The 24,322-nt window shown below is 44.2% G+C and overlaps 1 protein-coding gene across 7 annotated transcripts in view; it reads right to left on the reverse strand.

The window, feature by feature from the left end:
* Positions 1 to 24,322, reverse strand: part of RXRA (retinoid X receptor alpha) — a 193,611-nt gene that overhangs the window by 114,596 nt on the left and 54,693 nt on the right. For 6 of the 7 annotated variants that reach the window (XR_011358654.1, XM_069943181.1, XM_069943177.1 and 3 more), the window contains exon 2: positions 6,997 to 7,038. The exons of the other annotated variant lie outside the window; for it this stretch is intronic. Coding sequence is in view for 2 of the 6 variants with exons in the window: in XM_069943177.1 (XP_069799278.1) it covers positions 6,997 to 7,038 (42 nt within the window). In the remaining 4 variants the exon portion in view is untranslated. The remainder of the gene's footprint in view (positions 1 to 6,996; positions 7,039 to 24,322) is intronic. 7 annotated transcript variants of the gene reach the window in all.

The following is a 24,322-nucleotide window of genomic DNA, read 5'->3' on the forward strand; positions in this document are numbered from 1 at the left end:
TATAGGAGCAGTATTATAGTAGTTATATTCCTGTATATAGGAGCAGTATTATAGTAGTTATATTCCTGTATATAGGAGCAGTATTATAGTAGTTATATCCCTGTATATAGGGAGCAGTATTATACCAGTTATATTCCTGTATATAGGAGCAGTATTACAGTAGTTATATTCCTGTATATAGGAGCAGTATTATAGTAGTTATATCCCTGTATATAGGAGGCAGTATTATAGTAGTTATAATCCTATATATAGGAGCAGTATTATAGTAGTATATCCCTGTATATAGGAGGCAGTATTATAGTAGTTATATTCCTGTATATAGGGAGCAGTATTATAGTAGTTATATCCCTGTATATAGGGAGCAGTATTATAGTAGTTATATTCCTGTATATAGGGAGCAGTATTATAGTAGTTATATTTCTGTATATAGGGGCAGTATTATACTAGTTATATCCCTGTATATAGGGGCAGTATTATAGTAGTATATTCCTGTATATAGGAGCAGTATTATAGTAGTTATATTCCTGTATACAGGAGCAGTATTATAGTAGTATATCCCTGTATATAGGAGCAGTATTATAGTAGTATATCCCTGTATATAGGAGCAGTATTATAGTAGTTATATTCCTGTATATAGGAGCAGTATTATAGTAGTATATTCCTGTATATAGGAGCAGTATTATAGTAGTTATATTCCTGTATACAGGAGCAGTATTATAGTAGTATATCCCTGTATATAGGAGCAGTATTATAGTAGTATATCCCTGTATATAGGAGCAGTATTATAGTAGTTATATTCCTGTATATAGGAGCAGTATTATAGTAGTTATATTCTTGTATATAGGGGGCAGTATTAAAGTAGTTATATTCCTGTATATAGGGGCAGTATTATAGTAGTTATATTCCTGTATATAGGAGCAGTATTATAGTAGTTATATCCCTGTATATAGGGAGCAGTATTATAGTAGTTATATTCCTGTATATAGGAGCAGTATTATAGTAGTTGTATTCCTGTATATAGGGGGCAGTATTATAGTAGTTATATTCCTGTATATAGGAGCAGTATTATAGTAGTATATCCCTGTATATAGGAGCAGTATTATAGTAGTTATATTCCTGTATATAGGGGGCAGTATTATAGTAGTTATATTCCTGTATATAGGGGGCAGTATTATAGTAGTTATATTCCTGTATATAGGGGGCAGTATTATAGTAGTTATATCCCTGTATATAGGGGGCAGTATTATAGTAGTTATATCCCTGTATATAGGAGCAGTATTATAGTAGTTATATTCCTGTATATAGGGAGCAGTATTATAGTAGTTATATTCCTGTATATAGGAGCAGTATTATAGTAGTATATTCCTGTATATAAGGAGCAGTATTATAGTAGTTATATCCCTGTATATAGGGGCAGTATTATAGTAGTTATATCCCTGTATATAGGGGGCAGTATTATAGTAGTTATATTCCTGTATATAGGGGGCAGTATTATAGTAGTTATATTTCTGTATATAGGGGGCAGTATTATAGTAGTTATATCCCTGTATATAGGGGGCAGTATTATAGTAGTTATATCCCTGTATATAGGAGCAGTATTATAGTAGTTATATTCCTGTATATAGGGAGCAGTATTATAGTAGTTATATTCCTGTATATAGGAGCAGTATTATAGTAGTATATTCCTGTATATAGGGGGCAGTATTATAGTAGTTATATTCCTGTATATAGGAGCAGTATTATAGTAGTTATATTCTTGTATATAGAAGCAGTATTATAGTAGCTATATCCCTGTATATAGGAGCAGTATTATAGTAGTTATATTCCTGTATATAGGAGCAGTATTATAGTAGTTATATTCCTGTATATAGGAGCAGTATTATAGTAGTTATATTCCTGTATATAGGAGCAGTATTATAGTAGTTATATCCCTGTATATAGGGAGCAGTATTATAGTAGTTATATTCCTGTATATAGGAGCCGTATTATAGTAGTTATATTCCTGTATATAGGGGGCAGTATTATAGAAGTTATATTCCTGTATACAGGAGCAGTATTATAGTAGTATATCCCTGTATATAGGAGCAGTATTATAGTAGTTATATTCCTGTATATAGGGGGCAGTATTATAGTAGTTATATCCCTGTATATAGGGGGCAGTATTATAGTAGTTATATTCCTGTATATAGGGGGCAGTATTATAGTAGTTATATTCCTGTATATAGGGGGCAGTATTATAGTAGTTATATTTCTGTATATAGGGGGCAGTATTATAGTAGTTATATCCCTGTATATAGGGGGCAGTATTATAGTAGTTATATCCCTGTATATAGGAGCAGTATTATAGTAGTTATATTCCTGTATATAGGGAGCAGTATTATAGTAGTTATATTCCTGTATATAGGAGCAGTATTATAGTAGTATATTCCTGTATATAGGGGGCAGTATTATAGTAGTTATATTCCTGTATATAGGAGCAGTATTATAGTAGTTATATTCTTGTATATAGAAGCAGTATTATAGTAGCTATATCCCTGTATATAGGAGCAGTATTATAGTAGTTATATTCCTGTATATAGGAGCAGTATTATAGTAGTTATATTCCTGTATATAGGAGCAGTATTATAGTAGCTATATCCCTGCATATAGGAGCAGTATTATATCAGTTATATTCCTGTATATAGGAGCAGTATTATAGTAGTTATATCCCTGTATATAGGAGCAGTATTATAGTAGTTATATTCCTGTATATAGGAGCAGTATTATAGTAGTTATATTCCTGTATATAGGAGCAGTATTATAGTAGTTATATTCCTGTATATAGGAGCAGTGTTATAGTAGTTATATTCCTGTATATAGGAGCAGTATTATAGTAGTTATATCCCTGTATATAGGAGCAGTATTATAGTAGTTATATCCCTGTATATAGGGCGCAGTATTATAGTAGTTATATTCCTTTATATAGGAGCAGTATTATAGTATTTATGCGGTTCAGGGAAGAAACAGAGTGCTGCACCTCACACCTATGGCTGATACTAGTGCCGCTAGGCTAAATAAAAAACCGACACGGTGTGGAGTTAGCGTAGGGACCCGTGTGGACCAGAGGACCTGCGCGGTGGTACACGGGGCAATATGGCTTGATCAATTCATATACAGACACTCTGGTGTTGATTTTTAATATAGGCCTAGCGGCATTAGTATCAGCCATAGATGGGATGTGCAGCCGTTCCATTCTCTCCAGTTCGTATTATAGTAGTTATATTCCTGTATATAGGAGCAGTATTATAGTAGTTATATCCCTGTATATAGGGGCACTATTATAGTAGTTATATTCCTGTATATAGGAGCAGTATTATAGTAGTTATATTCCTGTATATAGGGAGCAGTATTATAGTAGTTATATCCCTGTATATAGGGGGCAGTATTATAGTAGTTATATTCCTCTATATAGGAGCAGTATTATAGTAGTTATATTCCTGTATATAGGAGCAGTATTATAGTAGTTATATCCCTGTATATAGGGGGCAGTATTAAAGTAGTTATATTCCTGTATATAGGGAGCAGTATTATAGTAGTTATATCTACTATAATACTGTCCCCTATATACAGGAATATAACTACTATAATACTGCTCCTATATACAGGAATATACTATAATACTGTCCCCTATATACAGGAATATGAAGTGATTTATATTAAATATAAAGTGATTTATCAGCAGGGGGCACCACAAAGGAACTGTCCTCTCATATATATATATATATATATATATATATAGGCCCAATCCTAAGGATGACTGATGGGAGTGATTCAAAATAAGGAAAAGTGATTTAGGAAAATGACTTTTATGGCGACGTCTTTGGCAGATGACTTATAAAGCCTCGCTGTTCCGCCCGTGTTAATATTGATACAGACCGGAGCTGCTCTTTCATTTCCTCATTTTCAGGCTGTCCATTTATTTCAGTAGAATGACACTTCCCGTCTGCCGCACGCTGTTTTGTCATATGCTGCGGACCTTTTTGGCAGTCGCAGAGCTAAATATGGCTGCTGCCTTGGCTTCATCATTGAAAACAGTCGGGTAACCAAGCAACCGGACAATTTTAGAAAGTTGGCAAAACCGGGAAGATACCAAACAGCAAACACAGGTGCAAAAATCTGCCTGATCATCCTAATCCCCCCCCCCTCTCATATGCATCTGCTGCCGTGAGGAATGCTGGGAAAAAATATGCAAATAAACCAATGTTTTTAATCTCTCTCCAAGTTCCATTTGCTGTAGTAATCAGTTTGTAAGACCCAGCGGGATGAAAGAGGACGCGGCCCGGGTGGATGGTCTCCGTGGCGGCTCTGACCTTTCATATTTAATGCATTAAACATCTATAGTTCTGCGTTTGATGCTTTGCTCTCTGTAGTCTGTAACACGTGCTCCCATCATGGGGTAGTTGTGACCGCTTTCACCCCCCAGGGCCTCCACTACAACTATGTGGTTGAGCAACATTCCCGGTGCTGTGAGGAAGGGACACCCTCGGCCGCCGCGCTCACCGCCTGAACCCTCTCTGCACCCGGAGTCCTGCCGGCTTCTCCGGCCCAGTTATGGCTGAAATCCCAGAGGGCCAATAGAGAGACGAATAAAGCAAAACAAAGTGCTGGCGAGTGAGCAAATCTGAGAAAAGCAGACAGGACGGGCGGACGGAGATGTGAGAAGGAGGTGTTAATCAGCTGAAAGCCAGAGACGGCCAGGAATGGAAAAAAACGGGGAGAAAAAGGGAAAAACACTCACACAGCGCCGACAAAAACATTACAGAGCAGGATGCAAAGATACGGCAGAGGAGACGTCCATAGAGATATATGTACACACTGTATATGGAGATATATATGTATATACACACTGTATATAGAGATATGTATACACACTGTATATAGAGATATATATGTATAGACACTGTATATGGAGATATATATGTATATACACACTGTATATAGAGATATATATGTATACATGCTGTATATAGAGATATGTATACACACTGTATATAGAGATATGTATACACACTGTATATAGAGATATATATGTATACACGCTGTATATAGAGATATGTATACACGCTGTATATAGAGATATGTATACACGCTGTATATAGAGATATATATGTATACACACTGTAGATAGAGATATATATGTATACACACTGTAGATAGAGATATATATGTATACACACTGTATATAGAGATATATATGTATACACGCTGTATATAGAGATATATATGTATACACACTGTATATAGAGATATATATGTATACACGCTGTATATAGAGATATATATGTATACACGCTGTATATAGAGATATATATGTATACACACTGTATATAGAGATATATATGTATACACACTGTATATAGAGATATATATGTATACACGCTGTATATAGAGATATATATGTATACACGCTGTATATAGAGATATATATGTATAGACACTGTATATAGAGATATATATGTATACACACTGTATATAGAGATATATATGTATACACGCTGTATATAGAGATATATATGTATACACACTGTATATAGAGATATATATGTATACACACTGTATATAGAGAGATGTATATGTACACACACTGTATATAGAGATATATATGTATACACGCTGTATATAGAGATATATATGTATACACGCTGTATATAGAGATATATGTACACACTTTATATTGAGATATATATGTATACACACTGTATATGGAGATATATATGTATACACACTGTATATGGAGATATATATGTACACACACTGTATATGGAGATATATATCTACACACGCTGTATATAGAGATGTATATCTACACACGCTGTATATAGAGATGTATATCTACACACGCTGTATATAGAGATGTATATGTACACACGCTGTATATAGAGATATATATGTATACACACTGTATATAGAGATATATATGTATACACGCTGTATATAGAGATATATGTACACACGCTGTATATAGATATATATATGTACACACACTGTATATAGATATATGTATACACACTGTATATAGAGATATATATGTACACACACTGTATACAGAGATATATGTATACGCATTGTATATAGATATATATATATGTACACACACACATTGTATATAGAGATATATATGTACACACACTATATAGATATATGTAAACACTGTATATAGAGATATATATGTACACACACTGTATATAGAGAGATATATGTATACACATTGTATATAGAGATATATATGTACACACACTGTATATAGAGATATATGTATACACATTGTATATAGAGATATATATGTATACACGCTGTATATAGAGATATATATGTATACACACTGTATATAGAGATATATATGTATACACACTGTATATAAATATATATACACACTGTATATAGAGATATATATGTACACACTGTATACAGAGAGATATATGTATACGCATTGTATATAGAGATTTATGTATACAACTGTATAATATATATATATATATATATATATATATATATATATATATATATATATACACACACACACACATACACACACTGTATATAGAGATATTTATGTATACACACTGTATATAGAGATATATATGTATACATACAGTGTGAAGGGATACATCCAGTATATAGATATATATGTATACACAGTGTGAGGGGATGCATCCAGTATATAGATATATATGTATACACACAGTGTGAGGGGATGCATCCAGTATATAGATATATATGTATACACACAGTGTGAGGGGATGCATCCAGTATATAGATATATATGTATACACACAGTGTGAGGGGATGCATCCAGTATATAGATATATATGTACACAGTGTGAGGGGATGCATCCAGTATATAGATATATATGTACACAGTGTGAGGGGATGCATCCAGTATATAGATATATATGTATACAGCTCACCCTACATCAATATAAACAAGATAAAACACATAAAATCACACATGCCTACCGTTGTACGATACAATGGTAGGATAGTCACAGAATTTTCCCTCTAAAAGAAAAGAAACAAAAAAAATCATGAGTAAATGTTCTCCTATAAGTGACAACCATTACACAATGATAAAGTAATGGACCCCCCCCAATGATCTGTGCATACGCTGGGAGGAGACCGGACGCCGCTGCATTCAGCTTTTTGTTACTTTGTCACATTTTATGCATCAAGAAGAAATGTGATGGGTTAAAGGAGCTGTAGATGTAGTGAGAGGGTTAATGGGATGGCGGGCGGGCGGGGGTGGGGGCCTGTCGGTCTCCCTGTGACGACAGCCAGCACGCCCCGGTGTAACATTTTCCAGATGTGGTAGACAGAAGCAGACTTGTTCCGTGCACACTGGAAGCTGAGATTGCCCGGAGATAATTGGGAATTCCTGAACGGAGGCCAAAGTCTGCTTATAGACCCTCGGAAGAGAACGGACACGTCCTCGCTGCTAGGGGAACCGCAGCGCTAAAGACAGCCATCCCATAGGGACTGTGCAAAGAAGTCTCCGTAATACGGGGAGAAGACGGACAGCGCTCACACACCAAAATCTCCAGCAGACTACTAATAAACAGCCGCCAAACAATGGGCAAGTCCGTAACAAATCAGTAGGGCTTTATCTCAAATAAAAAGCCAAAAAAAAAATAAAAAAATATATATATGTAATTTTCTTTTATCTTCTACACCCCCCCCCCCCCTTCCCCCACAGATAGATAGTGCTACCTCCCAGTCCCCCCCTGTAGATGATTGGGTTACAGATAGTACTGCCTCCCTGTCTCTTCCTGTAGATGATGGAGGTACAGATAGTACTGCCTCCCTGTCTCTTCCTGTAGATGATTGGGTTACAGATAGTACTGCCTCCCTGTCTCTTCCTGTAGATGATGGAGGTACAGATAGTACTGCCTCCCTGTCTCTTCCTGTAGATGATGGAGGTACAGATAGTACTGCCTCCCTGTCTCTTCCTGTAGATGATTGGGTTACAGATAGTAATGCCTCCCTGTCTCTTCCTGTAGATGATGGAGGTACAGATAGTACTGCCTCCCTGTCTCTTCCTGTAGATGATGGAGGTACAGATAGTACTGTCTCCCTGTCTCTTCCTGTAGATGATGGAGGTACAGATAGTACTGCCTCCCTGTCTCTTCCTGTAGATGATGGAGGTACAGATAGCACTGTCTCCCTGTCTCTCCCTGTAAATGCTAATACCTTGGATACCTTTTAAATCATAAGGAATACATAAAAAAAAAATGGTTCAATATCTTGAAGTATAAAGGCAACAAATGCTGTGTTATAAGGTCTGGCTCACACCTGATGCCTGTGGCCCCCGTGTTATAGGGTCCGGCTCACGCCTGATGCCTGTGGCCCCCGTGTTATGGGATCCAGCTCATGCCTGATGCCTGTGGCCCCCGTGTTATGGGGTCCGGCTCACGCCTAATGCCTGTGGCCCCCGTGTTATGGGGTCCAGCTCACGCCTGATGCCTGTGGCCCCCGTGTTATGGGGTCCAGCTCATGCCTGATGCCTGTGGCCCCCGTGTTATGGGGTCCGGCTCACGCCTAATGCCTGTGGCCCCCGTGTTATGGGGTCCAGCTCACGCCTGATGCCTGTGGCCCCCGTGTTATGGGGTCCAGCTCATGCCTGATGCCTGTGGCCCCCGTGTTATGGGGTCCGGCTCACGCCTAATGCCTGTGGCCCCCGTGTTATGGGGTCCAGCTCACGCATGAAGCCTGTGGCCCCCGTGTCATGGGGTCCAGCTCACGCCTGAAGCCTGTGGCCCCCGTGTTATGGGGTCCGGCTCACGCCTGATGCCTGTGGCTGCCATGTTATGGGGTCCGGCTCATGCCTGATGCCTGTGGCCCCCGTGTTATGGGGTCCGGCTCATGCCTGATGCCTGTGGCTGCCATGTTATGGGGTCCGGCTCCGTCCTCGTTTACACTGAGAGAGAAGGCTTCATCACTTACAGACATATAAATCTATTAATCTTGTACATTATATAGAGAAAAACAAACAGGCAATGAAATCGGAGGCGCAGCCTGTCGGAGTAATGATTAACGGCTGGAAGTCTCCGGTGACATCACAGTTCCTTGTACTGGAATAGCACATGTCACAGGGACACAGCCCAGCCGCCTCTGCTATGTCAGGTCATCCCCAGGTAACCGGCTCTATCAGTCTCACGCCTCCTCAGAGCCCCTATTACACAGCGCGATTCAGAGGAGCAAACTAGCACTGGCCTGTCAGATCAGCGCCCGCGTTCTCCTCGTCCCCGGCTCGCTGCTGGCGCTATTACACACGTCAGCGTAAGAGCAGGGGGGCTGCCCGGGTGATCGTTAGATCGTCCAGACAGCCCATAGAAGATAGGGGCAGTCAGTTGCCGCCGCTCCTATTACACGGGGCGACGCCAGCATATCACTGCTCTCTAGATCGTTGAGCTTTCAACATTTTAAAAAAAAGAAAAAACAATCAGCCAACATTATGCATGTCTTCTGTAACACGAGACTATTATCGTCCGTGACGGCTGATATCGGCCGATAATTGCTTTGTGTAATAGGGCCCAGTACAGGGTAAAGCTGATGTATCCCTGAGCCGTGGGGTCTCTACACTATATCATCCTCACACAGCCTGACCACTCATACAGCATAAGGCACCACCGAAGGACGACACAATGGAAGAGTCTCTGGAGGATTTAGACACACAGATCAAATTCCTCACATACCTGGCTTAAAACTAACAAAGGGAGGGGCTTCACTAAAGTGGGTGGAGCTTAGAACTTGCAGGGGAGCGGCTTCTGCAAAGTGGGTGGAGCTTAGAATTTACAGTGGGAGTGGGATGGCTAAGGAGGGTGGAGCTTAGAACAGAACGGCTAATGTAACATGGAGTATCATCTCACCACGGGCGGTAGAAACTTTACAACCTCCGTACATTCTGCCATACAAACCACAAGCCAATAAACACAACTCTCTATTCCTTTACTTTAATACATCGTAATCGGCCTCCAGTCCTGAAGTAAACAAGTAATGGTGGCGCTCCACGTACCGCCAACTCCCTGCGGTAAGGGTCACGCTCCCGGTAAGGAGACGTTTTCAGCGCTGAAGACGAGTGACAAATGCTTTCCTTGGATAAATGAATTTTGTTTTACACTTGAATTTACTACTTTACGCATTAAAAAAAGCCATCAATCAGCGCGCGGTGCGATAATCTGTCCCTGTCTGTGAATAGCTCCGGCGGAACAGCACCGTCCCCTGTGGCGCTGACACACAAATCACGTTGAATCATTTAATAGGGGAAAAGCAATTACGCTTGTGAAATAAACAGTTATTAGGAGCGGTAGTGAGGCAAGTTACTGCGGATCAAAAGGCGGCATTAACCCCTTCCCATCACTGCCATACTGTGCACACACATACCACTACAGACAGGGTGTAAAGCCCTGTACCGTCCACTCTGCAAGACACCAAACCTCCCACAACCGCCTGATCCGGTTACATCTACAATACAACACGACTGTATGATAGGATAGGACTGCATTACCTACATCTACAACACAACTGTATGATGGGATAGGACTGTTACCTACATCTACAATACAACACAACTGTATGATGGGATAGGACTGTTACCTACATCTACAATACAACTGTATGATGGGATAGGACTGCATTACCTACATCTACAACACAACTGTATGATGGGATAGGACTGTTACCTACATCTACAATACAACATGACTGTATGATGGGATAGGACTGTTACCTACATCTACAATACAACATGACTGTATGATGGGATAGGACCACATTACCTACTTCTACAACACAACTGTATGATGGGATAGGACTGTTACCTACATCTACAACACAACTGTATGATGGGATAGGACTGTTACCTACATCTACAATACAACTGTATGATGGGATAGGACTGTTACCTACATCTACAATACAACATGACTGTATGATGGGATAGGACTGTTACCTACATCTACAATACAACATGACTGTATGATGGGATAGGACCACATTACCTACTTCTACAACACAACTGTATGATGGGACAGGACTGTTACCTACATCTACAACACAACTGTATGATGGGATAGGACTGTTACCTACATCTACAATACAACTGTATGATGGGATAGGACTGTTACCTACATCTACAATACAACTGTATGATGGGACAGGACTGTTACCTACATCTACAATACAACTGTATGATGGTATAGGACTGTGTTACCTACATCTACAATACAACTGTATGATGGTATAGGACTGTGTTACCTACATCTACAATACAACTGTATGATGGTATAGGACTGTGTTACCTACATCTACAATACAACTGTATGATGGGATAGGACTGTTACCTACATCTAAAATACAACTGTATGATGGGATAGGACTGTTACCTACATCTACAATACAACTGTATGATGGGATAGGACTGTTACCTACATCTACAACATGACTGTATGATGGGATAGGACTGTTATCTACATCTACAATACAACATGACTGTATGATGGGATAGGACTGTTATCTACATCTACAATACAACATGACTGTATGATGGGATAGGACTGTTATCTACATCTACAATACAACATGACTGTATGATGGGATAGGACTGTTACCTACATCTACAATACAACATGACTGTATGATGGGATAGGACTGTTATCTACAATACAATATGACTGTATAGTGGGATAGGACTGTTACCTACATCTACAATACAACATGACTGTATGATGGGATAGGACTGTTATCTACAATACAATATGACTGTATGATGGGATAGGACTGTTATCTACAATACAACACGACTGTATGATGGGATAGGACTGTTACCTACATCTACAATACAACACGAATGTATGATGGAATAGGACTGTTACCTACATCTACAACACGACTGTATGATGGGATAGGACTGTTACCTACATCTACAACACGACTGTATGATGGGATAGGACTGTTACCTACATCTACAATACAACATGACTGTATAATGGGATAGGACTGTTATCTACATCTACAATACAACCCGACTGTATAATGGGATAGGACTGTTATCTACATCTACAATACAACTGTATAATGGGATAGGACTGTTATCTACATCTACAATACGACTGTATGATGGGATAGGACTGCGTTAGTCTCCCTACATGTGGTTCACATTCCGCCTGTTTTCTATTTAAAGGGAATGTAGCACCTACATATTTTATTAACTCCATCCAGACACTGACGCATATTTGTTTCTGATCGGTTATTCTTTTCTGATGGGAGATTCTTTTTTTCATTCTTTTCTTCTATACATTCTTATGGGGGCAACCCTCCACTCTAAACTCCTTTCCACAGCAGCCTTATGGACCATAGGAACCTGTTATCCGTCATCTCCTACTTAACTGTATGGGAAAGCTCTGTGGTAATGCTCTCTGACCTGTGCAGAGGCTACTGTATTAAAAGGAGGAGATGAACTGTGGCCATGTGAACTGTATGGGAGAGTTCCATGGGAATGCGCTGTGCAGAGGACACTGCAGAGGGAGAAGGATGGAAGTGATGGAATCACCTATTGAATTCTATGGAAGACTGTTGTGGGCATGCTGTGTGACCTGTTCAGAGGCCACTGTGTAAAAAGCAGGAAGCGAGCCATGCCCATTACCTACTGAATTCTATGTAGAAGCGTTGAGGACATGCTCTGTGACCTGTGCATAGAGGAGGTGGTGATTTCTGACATCACATATTGTCTTCTATGGGAATCGGGATCAAAGGGACAGATAATTCTAGTTGTGCCGACCGGCATTTGTTACCTTTGTTGATGATATTTTGGTGTCTATGGTCAGGACCATCTATGGAATATATACCCCAAATGGTAAACCATACACTACAACAGTACTGCCTCATTACAAGCCTCTACACACAATATGGAGACCCTGACCTGAACATGTAAGATGGTTAACTAGGAAAAACTCATAACTTCAGGATTAGGGTGTAAGACGTGCTGGGCAGCCGAAGCAGAATCCAAGACACGGTGATCCACGCTGAGAGAACATGACACCGGGGCAGATAAGCTGCAGGACGGCGCCCGCATTCATGCAATCTACTTCTAGTTTGCACTTTTGTTTGATTTCCCAGTTTTCTGGACAATATCGCCTTACATGACGGGCTTGGCTTTACCTAGGGCAGGTGCATAGAATCAATAGAGATTACTTTATAATGGGGTGAATGCAACGTAATGTAGATGGGGGGGGGGGGGGGGGGGGTAGCGCGACCTGTATACTGTAGAGTGCAGAATATAGTCAGACATTGGCCACACCTCATGATGGTGCCGATAAGGACGGGTATCGGGAGTTTTCACTGCAAATTAATGAAATATTTAAATAATTGTTACTGTTTGTTTTTTGCAGGTAAGTGGCGGCTGGACCAACAAAGAACGAGCGATTATGACTGACTTAAAGGGGTATTCCACTCACACAACTTTTGACATGTTGCTGCCCATGGCGAGAACAACAGTTTATTCCATACTTGTTATTATCTATTCAGTCTCCTTCCCTCAGTTCTCAGCTGCTGCTTTCTGCTGAAGACACAAAAATCTGTGTGTGAGCCTCTTCTGTCTCCCCCTACCACCTGAGATAAATAATTTAAGTCCCTGACTGGCTTTATCTGCAACATTGTAGCTTCTTTGTAATGCTGGGAGGGTTATTCTGAGGTCAAGTTGCTGATGAACTCACTGTGATTAATCCTCCAAAGCATTACAAAGTTGCAGATAGGGACTTGTTTACATCAGCTGTCTCAGAAGGGAGGGGAAGGAGGGGGAGACACAGAGAAAAGCTCACACACAGACTTATGTGTCTTCAGCAGAAAGCAGCAGCTGAGAACAGGGGGAGGTAGACTGAATAGATAAGTATGGAAGGAATTTTTAGCCTACCCATGGGCAGCAACATATCAGAAGTTATGTTTGAGTGGAATAATCCCTCAAAGGGCCAAAATCCGCCCCTTTAAATGACGCTTTTACATGGTATTAAGCCATCTATCCTGGTAGGGGTTTTTTGAAGCTTTGATGCAGTAAAGGGTTAATAACTCACAAAATTAAGTCTAGTAAAAGTGAGTGCGCCCCCGCCATCACCGCACTCGCACCGCCGCGGTTAAATATTCATTAATGACAGCGGATTAGTATTATGTCTCTGTCTTAATTACAGCGGCCGTGGAAACGCATTTATAAGAGCCGTGTCATTTCCTAAATGACACGGCTTCATTACAAAGGGAACTACAACCGCGCAACATGACACACGCTCCTTTCTCTCCCCGCGATGACAGCCGGCCCGCACACGTTAATTTTTAATTTGCCCCCATGAAATATTTAGCCGGCCTGTAAGGGGGATAGGATTTCCGGAGAAGTGGCCATCAATGCAATGGATTTGGAAAAAGGAGGATTCGGTTGCCGATCGGAAAAAGCGCGGCGGTCTGATCCTCCATGTGACTGTAAGATGTCAGGTATTAGGAGAGGAGAGGCTGGGGTGACGCCCACTGGGCTCCAGGGAAAGCGATAGAACAGATGGATCCGTAGCTAAACAGAAATTAGTAAAATTCCATAAAAAGGAAAAATTATGAGAAAAATCCCTAGTGAGGAAGGGGGGTCAGCCGCTCACAGAAAGGGTCCAGGCTGCTGTTACCTGTCTACTACACCAGGGATATAGGTGCAACTACTGGACACAGCAGCTGAGCGGGACCACCTCCTAAGATATCCCTGTACTGTGACATCACTGTGTGTAGTATCTCTGTACTATGACATCACTGTGTGTAGTATCCCCGTACTGTGACATCACTGTGTGTATTATCCCCCCTGTACTGTGACATCACTGTATTATCCCCCCTGTACTGTGACATCACTGTGTGTATTATCCCCGTACTGTGACATCACTGTGTGTATTATCCCTGTACTGTGACATCACTGTATTATCCCCCCTGTACTGTGACATCACTGTGTGTATTATCCCCCCTGTACTGTGACATCACTGTGTATTATCCCTGTACTGTGACATCACTGTGTATTATCCCTGTACTGTGACATCACTGTGTGTATTATCCCTGTACTGTGACATCACTGTGTGTACTATCCCCCCTGTACTAATACATCACTGTGTGTATTATCCCTGTACTGTGACATCACTGTGTGTATTATCTCCCCTGTACTGTGACATCACTGTGTAGTATCCCTGTACTGTGACATCACTGTGTATTATCCCTGTACTGTGACATCACTGTGTGTATTATCCCTGTACTGTGACATCACTGTGTGTACTATCCCCCCTGTACTAATACATCACTGTGTGTATTATCCCTGTAATGTGCATCACTGTGTGTATTATCTCCCCTGTACTGTGACATCACTGTGTAGTATCCCTGTACTGTGACATCACTGTGTATTATCCCTGTAATGTGCATCACTGTGTGTATTATCTCCCCTGTACTGTGACATCACTGTGTATTATCCCTGTACTGTGACATCACTGTGTATTATCCCTGTAATGTGCATCACTGTGTGTATTATCTCCCCTGTACTGTGACATCACTGTGTGTATTATCCCTGTACTGTGACATCACTGTGTATTATCCCTGTACTGTGACATCACTGTGTGTGTTATCCCCGTACTGTGACATCACTGTGTGTATTATCCCTGTACTGTGACATCACTGTGTGTTATCCCTGTACTGTGACATCACTGTGTGTATTATCCCCGTACTGTGACATCACTGTGTGTATTATCCCCCCTGTACTGTGACATCACTGTGTGTATTATCCCCGTACTGTGACATCACTGTGTGTATTATCCCCCCTGTACTGTGACATCACTGTGTGTGTTATCCCCGTACTGTGACATCACTGTGTGTGTTATCCCTGTACTGTGACATCACTGTGTGTGTTATCCCTGTACTGTGACATCACTGTGTGTATTATCCCCGTACTGTGACATCACTGTGTATTATCCCTGTACTGTGACATCACTGTGTGTGTTATCCCCGTACTGTGACATCACTGTGTGTGTTATCCCCGTACTGTGACATCACTGTGTGTATTATCCCCCCTGTACTGTGACATCACTGTGTGTGTTATCCCCGTACTGTGACATCACTGTGTGTATTATCCCTGTACTGTGACATCACTGTGTATTATCCCTGTACTGTGACATCACTGTGTATTATCCCTGTACTGTGACATCACTGTGTATTATACATGTACTGTGACATCACTGTGTATTAGGAACGAGCACAATACTGACAGACTTTTATGTTATGAATTTGGTGTTATGGGGGAGCAGGGCCACCTCCTAGGTTTTGCTATGGAGACCCCACAATTCCAGCCAAGGGGCCCCTGTGAGGCCAGGAGAGGATCCGGCCTTCCACCCAGCTGCCTGACTTTTCTGGCGTCTTCTATAGAGATCTATGGAGATCCACCCTGAAGAAAGGCGACTACCTGGCAACCTCTGGTCTGCGGGGTCACATAAAACCGGGGTAAAAGGAGCCGAGGCTTCAGGTCCTGAGAAAGTGCTGCCTGTAGATACGGGGGCTGCTTGTTCTCAGGCCCCGGGTTCCCCCTTCCTTCTATGATCCCGATATAAGTGGAGGGAGATTTACACCCGGCATGAGAAGGATGCTGCCCGGTGACAGTATAGAGGAGTCCTCACATCATTATTCAGCCCGCAATCACAATGAATGATGGCCTTGTATTTTCTCAGAATCGGCCATAGCCTGGGAATGTCGCTCCGACAGACAGCGCCCAAGAATGAAGAGCCTCAGAAAGCACACAAGATTTATAGTCCTCCGCCTCGGTCTCCCATGAAAAACGGTGGATCCAAACAAAAGTGCTGAGCGGCATATATCACCGGGGTGTACCGCCATCTCTCCCCGGGTATGGACATGCCACAACCCAGGATCCTCCGCGCCTGCATGTTGGCATTTGCTGTGCCCAAGGCGTTAGTCAGGGATGGGGAATACATCTATAGCTCAGTACAATAGGTAGATCTATAGGGAGCGTGGAAACACAGACGGGATGTCCTCCTCTCCCACCCAGGGTGCAATCGCGTCCGACCAGTCTCAGTTAACTCCATAAATGCCGGCCTGCGGCAAGTAACATGATATCAGATGGCGGCGATGGTGGGACCCCTTCTGTCTGTTCCTGGAAGATGCCGCACACCTGGACCCTATAGGAAAGGTACAATGGAGAGTCTAATCCCACAGCCACAATAATCACATCAAAGAGAACAACATACGTGAGAAAAGACGTGAATGACGGCCATGGATGTAATCAGAGTACTACCAGTAACTATGTCCTGACCAGACCATCTGCATCAGTCAATGGTAAATATGGCGTCGGATTGGCCAAGATCACATGACCCAAACCCTTGTCTCACGTAAGTGGGCACCATATGGGGGATAATCTTAGACATAAAGGAACATGTTGTCTGGACTAATCTCAGGGGATATTATGGGATCCTGGAGCCTTAACCGGTGACCTGTGGACACTGGTGCTAAACGCAGGATGACGGAGGACAATGGATTTACTGGAGGGCTAATCCAGGAGGAACATGAGGACTACGAGATTACCAGCCGGAGATGGACAGAACGGTAACTACAGGTCAGCAAGGTGAGAAACCTCACGGATCTGCGCTGGATAACACCCAACTACACTGTCACATGATAGACAGGGAGAAGCAGATACTCGGGGGACAGGATAGGGACACAAAGACACTCGGGGGACAGGATAGTGACACAAAGACATTTGGGGGACAGGATAGTGACACAAAGACACTCGGGGGACAGGATAGTGACACAAAGACACTCGGGGGACTGGATAGGGACACAGACACTCGGGGGACAGGATAGTGACACAGACACACGGGGGACAGGATAGTGACACAAAGACACTCGGGGTGCAGGATAGTGACACAAAGACACTCGGGGTGCAGGATAGTGACACAAAGACACTCGGGGTGCAGGATAGGGACACAGACACTCGGGGGACAGGATAGTGACACAGACACACGGGGGACAGGATAGTGACACAAAGACACTCGGGGTGCAGGATAGTGACACGCTGACCCTTGGGGTGCAGGATAGTGACCCTTGGGGTGCAGGATAGTGACCCTTGGGGTGCAGGATAGTGACCCTTGGGGTGCAGGATAGTGACCCTTGGGGTGCAGGATAGTGACCCTTGGGGTGCAGGATAGTGACCCTTGGGGTGCAGGATAGTGACCCTTGGGGTGCAGGATAGTGACCCTTGGGGTGCAGGATAGTGACCCTTGGGGTGCAGGATAGTGACCCTTGGGGTGCAGGATAGTGACCCTTGGGGTGCAGGATAGTGACCCTTGGGGTGCAGGATAGTGACCCTTGGGGTGCAGGATAGTGACCCTTGGGGTGCAGGATAGTGACCCTTGGGGTGCAGGATAGTGACCCTTGGGGTGCAGGATAGTGACCCTTGGGGTGCAGGATAGTGACCCTTGGGGTGCAGGATAGTGACACGCTCCAGGTTAATACTAGTTGATTCTATCAGGTTACGGTACAGATGATCTTTCTTTATCACACTGATTCAGGCTCCTCTGATGTTCTGGGGGTCATTGGCTCCTTTTAACCCTTTAAGCCCCCCTCGGTCATCAATTCATCTTGAGCAGGGGAGGGACACGTCTCTAAATCACGACAGCCGCTTCCTCTACAGGAGAGAGGCAGAGAAGAGGTAAAGACTAAAGGAGAACAGAGGACGGTTCCCCTCAAATCGCTGATCCTGTTCTCTGCAGCACAATCTACAGACAACTAGATTTACGGTGCATTGTGGGAAATTGACAGCTCTGAAATGCCCTGAGCCAATCGCATTATCCGGCTGAGGCGCTTTACGCCGGGCGGCTCGCTCTTAGAAGTAGCGGAGACAATGGTCTTTATGAATCTGTCTATAGATCAGCAATAAAACTTTAATCTTCTCCCCCGTGTGACATCACAGACAAATGACCGCCGCAAAGACCCAGCCGAAAGACGCCAGACGAGAGCGGCCGTGTATATCGCCTCAGAGAGGGTCACAGAGTACAGAGAAGAGCGGACACTATGATATCACAGAACTGACTGACACGACCGCTCAGGCCTAAACTGCAAAACATCAGAGACAAGCAGTAAAGGTGGAGATGGCGACCCGGTGACAGGCCTAATGGTGTTATAGAGAAAAAAGCTGTGGAAATACCCCCTGACATACAACCATACACCCTAACACAGGACTACCCCCTGACATACAACCATACACCCTAACACAGGACTACCCCCGACATACAACCATACACCCTAACACAGGACTACCCCCGACATACAACCATACACCCTAACACAGGACTACCCCGACATACAACCATACACCCTAACACAGGACTACCCCCGACATACAACCATACACCCTAACACAGGACTACCCCCGACATACAACCATACACCCTAACACAGGACTACCCCGACATACAACCATACACCCTAACACAGAGCTAAATGCCAACATACAACCATACACCCTAACACAGGACTACCCCCTAACATACAACCATACACCCTAACAAAGGACTACCCCGACATACAACCATACACCCTAACACAGGACTACCCCCGACATACAACCATACACCCTAACACAGGACTACCCCCGACATACAACCATACACCCTAACACAGGACTACCCCCGACATACAACCATACACCCTAACACAGAGCTACATGCCAACATACAACCATACACCCTAACCCAGGACTACCCCCGACATACAACCGCACACCCTAACACAGGACTACCCCCTGACATACAACATACACCCTAACACAGGACTACCCCCGACATACAACCATACACCCTTACACAGGACTACCCCCTGACATACAACCATACACCCTAACACAGGACTACCCCCGACATACAACCGCACACCCTAACACAGGACTACCCCCTGACATACAACATACACCCTAACAAAGGACTACCCCCAACATACAACCATACACCCTTACACAGGACTACCCCCTGACATACAACCATACACCCTAACACAGGACTACCCCCGACATACAACCATACACCCTAACACAGGGTGTATGGTTGTATGTTAGGGGGTAGTCCTGTGTTAGGGTGTATGGTTGTATGTCGGGGGTAGTCCTGTGTTAGGGTGTATGGTTGTATGTCGGGGTAGTCCTGTGTTAGGGTGTATGGTTGTATGTTAGGGGGTAGTCCTGTGTTAGGGTGTATGGTTGTATGTCGGGGGTAGTCCTGTGTTAGGGTGTATGGTTGTATGTCGGGGGTAGTCCTAACACAGGACTACCCCCGACATACAACCATACACCCTAACACAGGACTACCCCCTAACATACAACCATACACCCTAACACAGGACTACCCCGACATACAACCATACACCCTAACACAGGACTACCCCCGACATACAACCATACACCCTAACACAGGACTACCCCCTAACATACAACCATACACCCTAACACAGAACTACCCCCGACATACAACCATACACCCTAACACAGGACTACCCCCTAACATACAACCATAAACCTTTACACAGGACTACCCCCTAACATACAACCATACACCCTAACACAGGACTACCCCCTAACATACAACCATACACCCTTACACAGGACTACCCCAACATACAACCATACACCCTAACACAGGACTACCCCCTAACATACAACCATACACCCTTACACAGGACTACCCCAACATACAACCATACACCCTAACACAGGACTACCCCCTAACATACAACCATACACCCTAACACAGGACTACCCCCTAACATACACCCTAACACAGGACTACCCCCTAACATACAACCATACACCCTAACACAGGACTACCCCCTAACATACAACCATAAACCTTTACACAGGACTACCCCCTAACATACAACCATACACCCTTACACAGGACTACCCCAACATACAACCATACACCCTAACACAGGACTACCCCCGACATACAACCATACACCCTAACACAGGACTACCCCCTAACATACAACCATACACCCTAACACAGGACTACCCCCTAACATACACCCTAACACAGGACTACCCCCTGACATACAACCATACACCATAACACTACATCCCAAGGTACAAGTAGCATGCTCAGCCAATCCTGGCGGCTATGCTATGCTTAAGATCAAGTACCATTGAAACACATAAGCAGCTTATATTTGTGGATTTTATGTGAAGCTTCAATAAAGTTTTTGGACTGTACAGAGTTGCTGGAAATCCTTTGCATCTATATCCCAAAGTACAACCATACACCCTACCACAATGGGAAAATGTTACATACAATATATCCTAACATTGTGCTATATCCTGACATATGGTGATATGACACACCCTAACAGAGCGATACATCCGGACATACAATAACACACCCCAGCACACAACACTCACATGGCAATACCCCCGACAGATGATACAACAATCAGTGATACGGCCCAACATACAATCAGAGGACTTATTCCCCCTGATGAGATGATAACTCTCCATGGACATCACAGAGATCCCCAGCCTCCGGCTCTCCCCATGGACATCACAGAGATCCCCAGCCTCCGGCTCTCCCCATGGACATCACAGAGATCCCCAGCCTCCGTCTCTCCCCATGGACATCACAGAGATCCCCAGCCTCCGGCTCTCCCCATGGACATCACAGAGATCCCCAGCCTCCGGCTCTCCCCATGGACATCACAGAGATCCCCAGCCTCCGGCTCTCCCCATGGACATCACAGAGATCCCCAGCCTCCGGCTCTCCCCATGGACATCACAGAGATCCCCAGCCTCCGGCTCTCCCCATGGACATCACAGAGATCCCCAGCCTCCGGCTCTCCCAATTTTGGCTGTAAGGAAAGGATGGAAGTCATAGTTTTACAAGAGTTTTATGGGAAGTTGGGGAGCACCATCATAGAGGTCACCTATTCCTATTAACCAAAGCGTAAAGCCACTAACAGAGCAGTGTTCTAGGACTCACGGACAGAACCCACCACCTCCCGCACACGCCAAGACCGCCACCCTCACATCCTATAATGGGGCTCAGCGTATCACAGCCCATGTGAAGAATCCGTCTCGGCTCCGACCCTCCTCTCCTACCCCGCGGCTCTGCGCCTGCCGCCTTGTCACACTTTCTCTTTTCACAACTAATAAAGATTCACAAGGAGAAAAATGTCACCGCACCGGAGGGCGTTTCAGAACGCAGGAGACTTAAATACCAAGATATTTAACCCCATCACGTTGCATCTGCTGAACCCTTAAGTAGCGGAGAAGGACGGCAGGAATCGGATGTGACACGATAGCCCGGCCAATAATCATGTGTAAGCGCAGCAGACAAGGACGGAATAAGCGCCGCCTGCCCCGTGTGGTGGACGGGATCCGGCCGCATTACACCACCTCTCACCTTCAGCCTCACAGCAGCTGGAACCTCATGAAACATCGCATGTTCTGGACAGAAGCCTTTTCCTTTAATTAGTAAACATCCTCAAAGAAGAGGGGGAGGAGGGGGAAGCCGGACGCAAACGCTAAAATTACCGCATAAGCTTTAGGAGAGGATTTCACTGTTGGCTTTAAAGGGGAATTTTGCATGAAGGTGTCGGGAAGGATGAGAGTCGGGACATCCATCGACACTCCTGACGGGGGGACACAGGGGACCCTAGTGATGTGTACAGCGCCAGTCTGCAATAATGGGGGAGGAGATCTTACAGGTTCCCCATAACAATAATCCCCAACCTGTCTCTCTAATTGATACAAAACTACAACTCCCAGCATGCCCTGACAGAGACACATACACATTACAGCTGTGATCCCCAACTTGTGGCTCTACAGCTTTTGCAAAACTACAACTCCCAGCATGCATTTGTTATTGCTGTTTTCCAAACATCTGGAGAGCCACAGTTCTGCTGTGAGGGGCTGACCTCCCAACCAGTACAGTATGGAACATGATGAAAGACATACGGAGATGTACAGGGGTAGCAGTAGTAGTGACAGCAGGGGTGGCAGCCAGTAGTAGTGACAGCAGGGGTGGCAGCCAGTAGTAGTGACAGCAGGGGTGGCAGCCAGTAGTAGTGACAGCAGGGGTGGCAGCGAGTAGTAGTGACAGCAGGGGTGGCAGCCAGTAGTAGTGACAGCAGGGGTGGCAGCAAGCAGTAGTGACAGCAGGGGTGGCAGCAAGCAGTAGTGACAGCAGGGGTGGCAGCAAGCAGTAGTGACAGCAGGGGTGGCAGCCAGTAGTAGTGACAGCAGGGGTGGCAGCAAGCAGTAGTAACAGCAGGGGTGGCAGCCAGTAGTAGTGACAGCAGGGGTGGCAGCCAGTAGTAGTGACAGCAGGGGTGGCAGCCAGTAGTATTGACAGCAGGGGTGGCAGCAAGCAGTAGTGACAGCAGGGGTGGCAGCCAGTAGTAGTGACAGCAGGGGTGGCAGCAAGCAGTAGTAACAGCAGAGGTGGCAGCCAGTAGTAGTGACAGCAGGGGTGGCAGCCAGTAGTAGTGACAGCAGGGGTGGCAGCAAGCAGTAGTGACAGCAGGGGTGGCAGCCAGTAGTAGTGACAGCAGGGGTGGCAGCCAGTAGTGGTGGCAGCAGTAGACAGTATAACACGTTAGATACACAGTCAGCGGGCTGTAACACACATCCTCCTCAGACATTAGATACAGTCAGCGGGCTGTATCACACAGGCTCAGACATTAGATACAGTCAGCAGGCTGTATCACACAGGCTCAGACATTAGATACAGTCAGCGGGCTGTATCACACAGGCTCAGACATTAGATAGTCAGCAGGCTGTATCACACAGGCTCAGACATTAGATACAGTCAGCGGGCTGTATCACACAGGCTCAGACATTAGATACAGTCAGCGGGCTGTATCACACAGGCTCAGACATTAGATACAGTCAGCAGGCTGTATCACACAGGCTCAGACATTAGATACAGTCAGCGGGCTGTATCACACAGGCTCAGACATTAGATAGTCAGCGGGCTGTATCACACAGGCTCAGACATTAGATACAGTCAGCAGGCTGTATCACACAGGCTCAGACATTAAGATAGTCAGCGGGCTGTATCACACAGGCTCAGACATTAGATAGTCAGCGGGCTGTATCACACAGGCTCAGACATTAGATAGTCAGCGGGCTGTATCACACATCCTCCTCAGACATTAGATACAGTCAGCGGGCTGTATCACACAGGCTCAGACATTAGATACAGTCAGCGGGCTGTATCACACAGGCTCAGACATTAGATACAGTCAG

This window comes from Dendropsophus ebraccatus, chromosome 10 (genome assembly GCF_027789765.1).
Source record: "Dendropsophus ebraccatus isolate aDenEbr1 chromosome 10, aDenEbr1.pat, whole genome shotgun sequence".
In the NCBI taxonomy this organism is placed as follows: Eukaryota; Metazoa; Chordata; class Amphibia; order Anura; family Hylidae; genus Dendropsophus; species Dendropsophus ebraccatus.